We start from the raw sequence: 12,536 nt of genomic DNA on the forward strand, positions 1-12,536 counted from the left end.
CGTCCTGTACACTGAATGAGGCAAGGCATTTTGTGGGTCAAATAGTATGTGATCATGTAATTAAAGACTGTGGCATAACACGTATGTACAAAGAGGATAGACTGAGGTAACAGAGGCAATCTTAAGTCTGGCTTTTCCCAACTTTTGAATGCTTGACTGTGCAATGTTATCTGTCTTTTAATGTAGTCCTCCACCGCCCACCCCACCCTGTTTATATGTAATATTTGGGATAATATCATGAAAACTTTTCCTTCTATCTAGATACTTAAATGGCCCCTAGTAGCTGAGCCTCTCCTAACTATTTAAAATATAAATAATAGTAACAAATTCCCTCTCTGTTCCTTCCCAGCCTTTAGAAGAAATGCTTTGCTCTGTTCTTAAGGATGTTTGCTTGTGTGTAAGTGGTTGGTTTTGTGTCTGCATGATGAAATTGAGGTTGAAGAAACAGGTTCTGAACACAGTGGGTATGTCTACACAGCAGTTAAACATCCACGGTTGCACCAGGTCAGCTGACTTGGGCTCACAGGGCTGCAAAATTGTGGTTTAGATGGTTTGGGCTTGGGCTGGGGCCTGAGTTCTAGGACCCTGTGAGCAGGGAGGGCCCAGAGCCTGTTTTCCCCGCACTAGATCTAATGTTTACACAGCACTTTTACAGCCCTGCAGCCTGAGCCCTGCGTGCGGAAGTCAGCTGTAGTCATTCTTATCTCTTGCCAGAGTGAGTTGCATAGTTTGAGTCCAGTTTTTTTTTGAGAATTCTGTCTTTTGTATTCACAAGCCTTCCCCCATAGTTGGCAGCTTAATTGTCTTAGTTCTGATTATTTCTGTTGTGGGGACGCATGGTCATGGAAGGTGGGGCAGTCTGTCATATTCCTGTGACCAATCCTGTAGAGTGCTTTGAATATCAGAATGGAGACCTTGATCCAGATTCTGAATTCAATGGAGATCCAGTGCAGAAAGTGGAGATGTTTTCATGGTGTCCTGTGTCGCTGTGCACAAAAGTTGCTGCATTTCGTACCAACTGGAGTTTTTTCAGGTCATGTGATTTCATTCCTAGATGTGGATAGCAGTAATCAAGCTTGATGGTCATGAGTGCCTGGATCACTGAGTTTTATTGCATGCAGCACAGTCTTTTGTCCAGTCACAGAAGAAAGTGGGCTTTTTTTCCCCAACATGTCTCTCTAGGCACCCAATAAGAGGAGTCCAAGAGAACCTCCATGGCTATGGGTAAGAAATAGGGCTGTCAAGCGATTAAAAAAGATTAATCGCACTGTTAAACAATATTAGAAATCCAAAAATATTTAAATAAATGGCAATTTTCTACATTTTCAAATATATTGATTTCAGTTACAACACAGAATACAAAGTGTACTGTGCTCACTTTATATTTTTGATTACAAATATTTGCACTGTAAAAACAAAAGAAATAGTATATTTAAATTCACCTAATACAAGTGTTGTAGTGCTCTTTATAATGAAAGTTGAATTTACAAATGTAAAATTATGTACAAAAAACAACTGCATTCAAAAATAAAACAGTGTAAAACTTTAGAACCTACAAGTCCACTCAGTCGTACTTCAGCCAATCACTCAGATAAACAAGTTTTGGTTACAATTTGCAGGAGATAATGCTGCCCACATGTTGTTTACAATGTCACCTGAAAGTGAGAACAGGCATTCGCATGGCACTGTTGTAGCCAGCATCGCAAGATATTTACCTGCCAGATGAGCTAAAGATTCATATGTCCCTTCATGCTTCAACCACCATTCCAGAATATGTGTCCATGCTGATGACGGGTTCTGCTCGATAACAATCCAAAGCAGAGCGGACCAACGCATGTTCATTTTCATCATCTGAGTCAGATGCCACCAGAAGGTGGTTCTTTTTTGGTGGTTTGGGTTCTGTAGTTTCCGCATCGGAGTGTTGCTCTTTTAAGACATCTGAAAGCATTCTCCACACCTCGTCCCCTCTCAAATTTCGGAAGGCACTTCAGATTCTTAAACCTTGGGTCGAATGCTGTATCTGTCCTTAGAAATCTCACATTGGTACCTTCTCTGCATTTTGTCAAATCTTCTGTGAAAGTGTTCTTAAAACAAACTTGCTGGGTCATCATCCGAGACTGCTATAACATGAAATGGATAAAACAAACCAGGAGACATACAATTCTCCCTGAAGGAGTTCAGTTGCAAATTTAATGAACACATTATTTTTTTAATGAGCATCATCAGCATGGAAGCAGGTCAGCTTCTGGAATGGTGACCAAATCATAAAGGGGCATATGAATGTTTAGCATATCTGGCATGTGGCTACAAAAGTGTCATGCGAACACCTGTTCATGCTTTCAGGTGACATTGTAAATAAGAAGCAGTCAGTGGTATCTCGCGTAAATGTAAACAATCTTGTTTGTCTTAGCAATTGGCTGAACAAGAAGTAGGACTGATTAGACTTGTAGGCTCAAAAGTTTTACATCGTTTTGTTTTTGAGTGCAGTTACATAACAAAATCCACATTTGTAAGTTACACTTTCACAATAAAGAAATTGCACAGCAGTACTTGTATGAGGTGAATAGAAAAATACTGTTTCTTTTGTTTATCATTTTTACATTGTGAATATTTGTAATAAAAAATAATATAAAGTGAACACTGTACACTTTGTATTCTGTGTTGTAATAGAAATCAATATATTTATTTGGAAATGTAGAAAAACATCCAAAATATTTAATAAATTTCAATTGGTATTTTATTGTTTAACAGTGCGATTAATCACAATTTTTTAAATCACAGTTAATTTTTTTAGTTAATCGCATGAGTTAACTGCGATTAATTAACAGCCCTAGTAAGAAGTAACACTGAAAAAGAATAATTAAATACTGACTTGAGTCTTGCAGCATGTCTGTTACTGTAATAACAATTGGTAGTTAAAATATATGTTGTGTTTCAGAACTTCCAGGAGCTGGAGAGAGACAAGTGAATTACGTTATAATGTAGCAGGCAGAATAGACTAAAGAGCAGGGGACTTGGAGTCAAGATTCCTGTGTTCTATTCCCAGCTTTACCCCGAGTTGCTCTATGACCTTGGACAAGTCTCTTCCTATCTCTGCCTCCATTTTCCCATCTGTAAAATGGGGAAATTAATCCTCCTTTGTGGCACTTTAAGCATGTCAGTGCTTTGAGTTGTTGCATGAAAAGCACTATTATTTATTTAATGTAAAATAGTTTTAGGATTGGCGTGTTAGATGTCTTAGACAAGTTAGATGTATTCAAGTCAGCAGGACCTGATGAATACATCCTAGAATACTGAAGGAGCTGACTAATGGTTCAAATATCTCCTTAGTGATTATCTTTGAAAACTCATGGAAGATGGGGGAGACTCCAGAGGACTGGAAGAGGGCAAATATAGTGTCAATCTATAAAAAGGGGAATAAAGACAACCCATGGAATTACAGACCATTCATCTTCAGTACCTGGAAAGATAATGGAACAAATAATCAAGTAATCAATTTGTAAACACCTAGAAGATAATAAAGTGATAAGTAACAGTCGATATGGATTTGTCAAGAACAAATCATGTCAAACCAACCTAATAGCTTTCTTTCACAGGGTAATAAGCCTTATGAATAGGGCAGATGTGGTAGATGTAGTATATCTTCACTTTACTGGGATTGTTGTTATTGTCTTGCTAGACCTTCTCATAAACAAACTAGCAAAATACAGCCTAGATGAAGCTGTTATAAGGTGGGTGCCTAACTGGTTGAAAAATTCCCAGAGAGTAGTTATCAGCAGTTCACAGTCAAGCGTATATCGAATGGGGTCCTGCAGCGATCGGTCCTGGATCCAGTTCTGTTCAATATCTTCGTAAATGATTTAGATAATGGCAGAGAGAGTACATGTGTAAAGTGTACAGATGATACCAAGCTGGGAGGGGTTGCAAGTGCTTTGGAGGGTAGGATTAAAATTCAAAATGATCTGGACAAATGGTCTGAAGTAAATAGGATGAAATTCAATAAGAACAAATGCAAAGTACTCCACTTAGGAAGGAACAATCAACTGCACACATGCAAAATGGGAAATGACTGCCTAGGAAGGAGTACTGCAGAAAGGGATCTGGGGGTTATAGTGGATCATAAGATAAATATGAGTGAACAGTATAACACTGTTGCAAAAAAAGCAAACATAATTCTGGGGTGTATTAGCAGGAACGTTGTAAGCAAGAAATGATAAGTAATTCTTCCACTCCGCTCCATGCTGATGAGGTCTTAACTGGAATATTGTGTTGAGTTCTGGGTGCCACATTTCAGGAAAGATGTGGACAAATTGGAGAAAGTCCAGAGAAGAGCAACAAAAATGATTAAAGGTTTAGAAAACATGACTTATGAGGAAAGATTGAAAAAACTGGGTTTGTTTAGTCTAGAAAAGAGAAGACTGAGAGGGGACATAACAGTTTTCAAGTACATAAAAGGCTGTTAAATGGAGGAGAGTGAAAAATTGTTAACTTCTGAGGCTAGGATAAGAAGCGATGGGCTTAAATTGCAGCAAGGGAGGTTTAGGTTGGATATTATGAAAAACTTCCCAACTGTCTGGGTAGTTAAGCACTGGAACAAATTGCCTAGGGAGGTTGTGGCATCTCCATCATTGGAGGTTTCTAAGATCAGTTTAGACAAACACCTGTCAGGAATGGCCTAGTTCAGTGGTTTTCAACCTGTGGTCCAAGGACCCCTGGGGTCCGCAAATTGTCTAAGTTTTCCAAAGGGGTCGCACCTCCTTTTGCATTTTTTTAGGGGTCCGCAAATGAAAAAAGGTTGAAAACCACTGGTTTAGTTGTTATGTAGTCCTGCCTTGAGTGCAAGGGACTGGGCTAGATGACCTATTGAGCTTCCTTCCAATCCTACACGTCTGTGATTCTATATCATATTGTAGTAAACTGACTAGTGTGGTCTGGGTCGTCGATGCCTTGTACTGGATGGAATCAGTATTTTTCACCTATGTTCTCCTAGGTCCTGTACAGCTTACAATAAGAGAGATCTCATTTATCTTTACTGACAAGGAAGGACCTGTGCTTCTGATGCATGCATATTTGAATTATATCCAGGCCAAATATTGCTGGTGCTTCCATAATATTTCTAAGTTGGTATCTTTTCTCTCTGCTCCCTCAGCAGAACTCTTGCACAGCCCCATATCTATAATCTTGATTACTGTGACTTCTTCCTTTAAGACTGCCTGGACACATAGACCACTTACCTTCAATCCATTCAACATGCAGCCACTGAGATTATCTTTCTGGCCTCTTGGTCTGACTATCATCCCCGAATCACCTTTGAATCCACTGGTTCTTCTTTTTCCTCCATATCATGTTCAAGCTTTTTGTCCTCTCCTTTAAGCCACTGCACAGCTTTGTCCCGCATGAGCTTTCCTTTTTTTTTTTTTGCTACCACTACCATTGTGTAGTTGTCAGATTCTTCCATAAACAACCCCATACCTTTTCTCATGCTGCATCTTATGCATGGAAGGGCCTCCTTGCTCTGATCAGGACCACTACCCTCTCCTTCTCCTGACCCACCTTTTCCATGATACCTGCAAGAAATTAGCCAAGTAATAATGTCTACATTGACGGGAAGTTGGAGATAGTGCCACTTAGTGGACCCCAGAAAGATTTACTAAAATAATGACTCTGTCTGTGAGCCCACCAGACTCTAGGCTTCCCATGAGCTCAAGATTGAATCATTGGCATCTTAGAGAACAGCTGCTGGATTACATCAGAGTTGGACTGACAGGGAAATTAGAGTATGTTAAGTGCTGTATCTGGTTATTATAAATGCTTAATGGGGCAAACAGAGACCTGACCCCTCCATGTATTTACGTCTCTCTCCAGGCATTGAGAACCTGCCATTTGAATTGCAGAGAAATTTCCAACTCATGCGAGATCTAGACCAGCGAACAGAAGGTGAGTGTCAGGAATGAGGCCCAGAGTAATGTGCCGTGAGTAGGTAGGGAGCCTGCAGCTGGCCTGCTCTTCATTCCATTGCAGGTGGTGGTGTGACAACAGGGCAGAGGAGGGAACCTGCAGCTGTCCAGATCTGCCCTTCCTAGCAGAGGGCACTGGGATATTTTTGACCATGAATCCGGTCTTGTTTCAGACCTCAAGTCAGAGATTGATAAACTGGCCACAGAGTATATCAGCAATGCACGGACTCTTTCTTCGGAGGAAAAACTGGGACTTCTCAAGCAAATTCAGGAGGCCTATGGGAAATGCAAGGAGTTCGGGGATGACAAAGTGCAGCTGGCCATGCAGACCTATGAAATGGTATGAAGGAGAGAGATGGAGCAGAGTGGTGTCTAAGGGTTATAGCATGAAGAGCTGGGAGTCACGACTCACTGCATCCTAGTACTGGTACTGGATGGGGTTTTAAAGCATTTGGAAATCTTTTGCTCCAGCCACAGCATGGAACCCTGTTTCCCTTGTAGGCATCACCTACAATTCCCTCTCTGCTGAAGCCCCATCCCCTGTCCTTTCTAGGCCCTTCAGGATTCCATCGCCTAATAATGCTTTTGCTTACTGTCATACCTGCAGGTGGATAAGCACATCCGGCGGCTAGACACGGACCTTGCCCGTTTTGAAGCTGACTTGAAGGAGAAGCAGATTGAGTCGAGTGACTACGACAGCTCCTCCAGCAAGGGCAAGAAAAGTGAGTTCCAGGGCCCTGCCACAAACTGATATGGTGGGGCCCAGGACCACAAAAGTGGTGGGGTTGGAAGGGAGCCTGGAAGGAGGATGGCAGGAGATGGCCCAGAGACTGTGAGGTTGGAGTTTGGGGAGGAGCTAGAACCCCAGCAAGTGACAAGGAGGTGACCCAGGGATGATGGTGGAGATTGTGTTGGGGAGTCTCAGAGGAGATGATGAGGTGGGGGGGTGGTGTAGACCAGAGACTATGAAAGGGCAGGGTGTGTGTGTGTCTTAATGCTGTAAAGGGGGCTAGTGTACAGGTATCTATCTTGGTTGGTGGAAGTGTTTAATGTCCATTTATTTTCCCCATCCCACCAGAGGGCCGGGCCCAAAAGGAGAAGAAAGCTGCCCGTGCTCGTTCTAAGGGGAAAAACTCTGATGAGGAGGCACCAAAGATGGCTCAAAAGAAGCTGAAACTCGTCCGCACGTAAGTGAAAGGGAGACTTAAGGAATGAGGGTAACCCCACAAGTCAGGTCAAACCAGTGGGTCCATCAAGGTTCCCCTAATCAGGATGAAACCAATGGTCAGGTACTGCACTTTGTCAAAGAATCATAGATGATTAGGGTTGGAAGAGACCTCAGGAGGTCATCTAGTCCAACCCCCTGCTCAAGCAGGTCCAACCCCAAATAAATCATCCCAGCCACGGCTTTGTCAAGTGGAGCCTTAAAAACCTCTAAGGATGGAGATTCTGCCACCTCCCTAGGTAACCGATTCCAGTGCTTCACCATCCTCCTAGTGAAACGGTTTTTCATAATATCCAACCTAGACCTTCTGTACTGCAACTTGAGACCATTACTCCTTGTTCTGCATCTGCCACCACTGAGAACAACCGAGCTCCATCCTCTATGGAACCCCCCTTCAGGGGGGTTGAAGGCTGTTAGTTGAAGGCTGCTATCAAATCCCCTCTCATTCTTCTTTTCTGCAGACTAAATAAGCCCAGTTCCCTCAGCCTCTCCTCGTAAGTCATGTGCCTCAGCCCCCTAATCATTTTTGTTGCCCTTTGCCGGATTCTCTCCAATTTGTCCACATCCTTTGTGTAGTGGGGGGCCCAAAACTGGATGCAATACTCCAGATATGGCCTCACCAGTGCCGAATAGAGGGAAATAATTACTTCCCTCAATCTGCTGTCAACGCTTCTACTAATGCAGCCCAGTATGCCATTAGCCTTGGTAACAAGGGCAACTGTTGACTCATATCCAGCTTCTCGTCCACTGTAATCCCCAGGTGCTTTTCTGCAGAACTGCCTCTTAGCCAGTCGGTCCCCAGCCTGTAGCAGTGCATGGGATTCTTCCTTCCTAAGTGCAGAACTCTGCACTTGTCCTCGTTTAACCTCATCATATTTCTTTTGGCCCAATCCTCCAATTTGTGTAGATCACTCTGGACCCTATCCCTACCCTCTAGCATATCTACCTCTCCCCCAAGCTTAATGTCATCCATGAACTTGCTGAGGGTGCAGTCCATCCCTCATCCAGATCATAAATGATCCCCCAGCTTCACCCAGATCAGACCAATGGGCTCGTCCATCCCACTTGTCCCTGCTGTGCCCTGGAGCAGTGAGAGCAATAGCCTGAGTATCATGGCTAGGACTCCTACTGAGAGAAATATCCTTCCCTCCAGAGGGAGATAAAGGCCTGGAGAGGTTAGGATCTTGCTGTGAGGACAGGACCTGGGATAGTGGATTTCTGCAGTTGTGTTATGTGGGGAAGGGTCTCTTTCTGTGTCTGTCAAGGTGGAGTCCACAGCAGAGGAGGCCTCCCTGGATGAAGTGAGGGGTTGCCCCCACCCTGGTGACTTTACTGACCTGATTCATCCTTCTCCCCTGCAGCAGCACAGAGTATGGGATGCCCTCAGTGACATTTGGAAATGTGCACCCCTCAGATGTGCTTGATATGCCTGTGGATCCCAACGAACCCACCTACTGCCTGTGCCACCAGGTCTCCTATGGGGAGATGATTGGCTGTGATAACCCTGATGTAAGATTCATAGACTTTAAGGTCAGAAGGGACCATTATGATCAACTAGTCTGGGTAGAGACTGGGCTTGGAGAGAATGGGGGAGAGACACTCGCACTAGGAGCCTGGTTCTGTTTATGTGGGTCCTGCTATCTCAAGCAGTGACACCTGCAGGTTGAGGGTGTATCTACAGATTATGTGGGAGGGGAGAATTAAGGGGGATGCTCATTTTAGAGAGACCCTTAGGGGACAGATTTTTGTCCTGGACAAGTCTGGAATCCAGGAGGAGGGAAACCTTAACACAGAGTAGGTATTGGGTGAGTTTCTCAATCCACTTCCCCAATCCTGAATATTGATGTGGTCACTGCTGAGGATTTGCAAGGGGAGGTTATGTGATCAAATGCTGGGGGCGGGGGAGGGTGTTTGGTAGCCCCCAAAAGACTCAGCAGGGGAGGAAACTCTACTGTACGACTGACTTTGTGCTCTCCATCCCACATCAGTGCTCCATCGAGTGGTTCCATTTCGCCTGTGTGGGCCTGACGACAAAGCCAAGAGGAAAATGGTGAGTGGGTGCTGAAACAAGGACATCAGAGGTTTCAAGAAGCTATAAATCACTGGGTGTTTGGAAGTTCTGGGACGGGGTGACTGTGGATGTTAGGGGGAGTTGGGATTGCATCTCAATGAAGATTTATTGGGGGTTGTGTGTGTTTAAGGGCTTCTGGGTGTGTGGCTGTATTTGGGGGCACTAAGGGGGGGTCCCATAGGCTTTGTGTATTGGTGGGTCCCTCCTACACCATAACTGCTGCCTTATCTCTCCTTTTCCTACCAGGTTCTGCCCTCGCTGCTCCCAGGAGAGGAAGAAGAAATAAAATCCCTAGAGCCCCCTGGTGCAGTGGCCAGAGTCCCATCTCTTCTGCTAGGGCCTCATCAAGGCTCCCCTAGGCCTTGAGGTTGGGGGGAGTCTTGCCCTATTTGTGATTAGGGTGACCTTTGAATGGGCTATGTCCTCATGACAGTTCCAGTGTGTTCTGTATCCTGTGCTACCTTCAAATTCCCCTTGGAAGTCCTTTGTGTGTGCTGTTCTAGAACAGGTCTCTGAATCCCAGAGGGAATGAAGGTAGCTAGGTAGCCCCCAGATTCCCAGGGGTAGGATGGTCCCCTGATTTCCCTGGCTCACCCTTCACCCCACTTAGAGTCCATTGCCTGCATCACTCCTTGGGGAAGCCAGGCTTAGTCGGGGAAGTGAAAGATTACCTGAATGCCCATGGGAAGGAGGTTAAGTCTCCCCAAACTTTATAGGTTCCTGATTTTATTAGATCTCTCCTGGGTGTGGGGGTAAGCAGGCCACCTCTTCATCTTACAGGTTGGTTGAAAAGTTGGATCCCTTAGTCCCCTGCCCTACCTTACATTCCACTATCAGCTTCAGTATCCAGTGGTCTCTCTGTTGTATGTGGGAGAGGATGGAGTTTAGAGATAGCCGAAGTCTCATTTATTCCCCTTCTGGGGGAATATCTCAGGAATGGGTACTGTGTCTTACAGGAAAGAGGAAGCGTTCATGATCTCAGGTGGAAATGGCTCTGTACCACCTGTGCTTCTGCCCCAGAGTTCCCCAATCCTTTTTGCTCTCCAAGATCCTTTGTTCTGCTGGTGATGGGAAGTTTGGGAATCAAGATCCACCTTGTAAAATATGGAATTAAATAAAACCCATTGAAACAAAAACCCCAGCATTTGCCAGGGTCTGTGATTGTGGGTCTTGGCTCTGACCTGTGGAGGATGACACACAAACCTTCTATAGATCCCCCTCAGTGGGTAAAAGAGGTGCTGGTGGAGGATAGGGTGGCACTGTACATTAAAGACACCATTACCTATTTTAGAGTTACCAATAACTCAGAAGATGACCTAGGTGAATCTTAGGTTCACTGTCATGTCCAAAAAATCAAAAGTTTCATTTTGGGTCAAACTGAAAATGAAAACGTTCTAATTTTTTTGCGAATTGAAAAGTTGGAAAAATTTCAAGTAGGGTCATATGAAACATTTTTTTTTAATTCATCTTGGATGTTTTTGTTTCGATTTTGGGCATTTTAACAAAGGCTGGGGAGGACTATATTCAGAAAACAGCTGGAGGAGGAGGTGGTTGTGGTGCCCTCCTTATAGCTTTTAGTCTAGTAGTTAGGGCACTACCTGGGATGTGGGAGTCCCAAGTTCAAGTGTGCTCTAAGGAATATTTATTTATAAAAGGTGGAAGAGCTTCAACAGGAGAGCTTGAGGAAAAACCGTTTGGTGAATCTAGTCCGCCTTTACTTTTGTTAAAATTTCAAAAATCGAAACAAAAAGTCATATGAAAACAAAATGCTTTGTTTCAACATCTCCAAAACATTTTTTTTTTGGGTTCGGTCATAACAACTGAGCAACCTCAACGCAAATCATTTTGGGTCAAACAAAATTGTTCTTTTTGGTGAGTAAAATATTTGCCATTATTTTTTCCCAGCTGTACTGATCATATGGATTAACATGCTTATTAACAAAGCCCAGGAGGGATACTGATGAATGGTGGGTGTTTCCCACACACTCTAGGGCACCCCATCTTTACCCTTCTGTGCACTCAAGGCATAACCCGGTTAATTTAGGCACCCCCACCCTTTCCCAGTTATAGGGCTCCGGTGAAAGGCACCCACCCTGACCCAGTTCCCAGGGATCAGGGCATAATGTTCTGCAGGTTTGCAAAGGCTTTACCAGTGAAAGAGCCTTAAACAGTAATATCTTTAACCTCTGTTTGTTTATTAACAGTTACCAAAAAACACACACACTAAGCATGCAATACTCACCACTCCCAATAAGGCAGACAAACTTTTCCTGGTGACCAGTCAGGATCAAGTCATCCGGGGGTCCAGCTTCTGCACGATATGCTCTGCAGGGTTTTGAGGTCTGGCAGCTCTGATCTTGGGTTGTGTTCTGGAGTTAGGTTCCAAAGAATTTCCTTTTGGACCCCCAGTTACATAATTAAACTAAGTCCTGCTTAGCTGTACCTTAACCAATCATTTTAAAGTAAAGTACTATGAAACAATATTTTTCACCAATTCTAGCCCCTTATGAAACAATTCTTTAACCCAAAGGTGGGCAAACCCTCCTGCCTGGCTCCTGCCCCGGGAGGCTCACCCCCAGCCCCTCCCCCGCAGCCTCAGCTCGCCCTGCCCCACTGGTGCAATGCTCTGGGTGCTCTCAGCCACAGCCTGACCCCATGCTCTGTGCTGTGCGGTGGCGTGGCTGGCTCCAGCTGTGCGGCGCGGCTGCCTGTCCTGCCGCTCTGGGTGGGTGTGATTGTAGTGCCACCAGTGCTCCAGGCAGCACAGTAAGGGGGCGGGGAGCAGGGGGGGTTGGATAGAGGGCAGGGAAGTTTGGGGTGGGGGTGGGGATGTGGATAGGGGTTGGGGCGGTCAGAGGATGGGGAACAGGGAAGTTGAATGGGTGCAGGGGTCCCTGGGGGGCAGTCAGGAAGGAAGGAGGGGGTTGATGGGGTGGCGGGGGGCAGTCAGGGGCAGGGGTTGCAGGAGCGGTCAGGGGACAGAGAAGGGGTGGTTGGATGGGGCAGGGGTCCTGGGGGCAGGGCGGATGGGGCAGCGGGGGGTCCAGGTGCTGTTAGGGAACAGGAGGGGTTGGATGGGGCAGGAATCCCGGGGGGGCGTAAGGGGACTGAGAGCAGGGGAGGTGGATGGGACAGGAGTCCCGGGGGAGGCCATCAGGGGGCGAGAAGCGGGGGGGGGGGGTCGGATAGGGGGCTGGGCCGGGTCACACCTGGCTGTTTTGGGAGGCACAGCCTCCCCCAACCATCCCTCCATACAATTTTGGAAACTGGATGCGGCCCTCAG

The 12,536-nt window shown here is 45.2% G+C and overlaps 1 protein-coding gene across 4 annotated transcripts in view; it reads left to right on the top strand.

Moving 5' to 3' along the window:
* ING4 (inhibitor of growth family member 4) overlaps positions 1-10,389 on the top strand; it is a 34,048-nt gene extending 23,659 nt beyond the window's left edge. For 3 of the 4 annotated variants that reach the window (XM_045000723.1, XM_045000720.1, XM_045000712.1), the window contains exons 3-9: positions 5,866-5,937; positions 6,131-6,297; positions 6,565-6,679; positions 7,036-7,144; positions 8,544-8,691; positions 9,171-9,232; positions 9,500-10,389. In XM_045000723.1, coding sequence (XP_044856658.1) covers positions 5,910-5,937; positions 6,131-6,297; positions 6,565-6,679; positions 7,036-7,144; positions 8,544-8,691; positions 9,171-9,232; positions 9,500-9,539 — 669 coding nt within the window. In that variant the 5' untranslated portion in view covers positions 5,866-5,909 and the 3' untranslated portion in view covers positions 9,540-10,389. The remainder of the gene's footprint in view (positions 1-5,865; positions 5,938-6,130; positions 6,298-6,564; positions 6,680-7,035; positions 7,145-8,543; positions 8,692-9,170; positions 9,233-9,499) is intronic. The other variant, XM_045000721.1, reaches the window with a different exon arrangement.
* Positions 10,390-12,536: the final 2,147 nt, after the last annotated feature.

This window comes from Mauremys mutica, chromosome 1 (genome assembly GCF_020497125.1).
Source record: "Mauremys mutica isolate MM-2020 ecotype Southern chromosome 1, ASM2049712v1, whole genome shotgun sequence".
Classification (NCBI taxonomy): Eukaryota; Metazoa; Chordata; order Testudines; family Geoemydidae; genus Mauremys; species Mauremys mutica.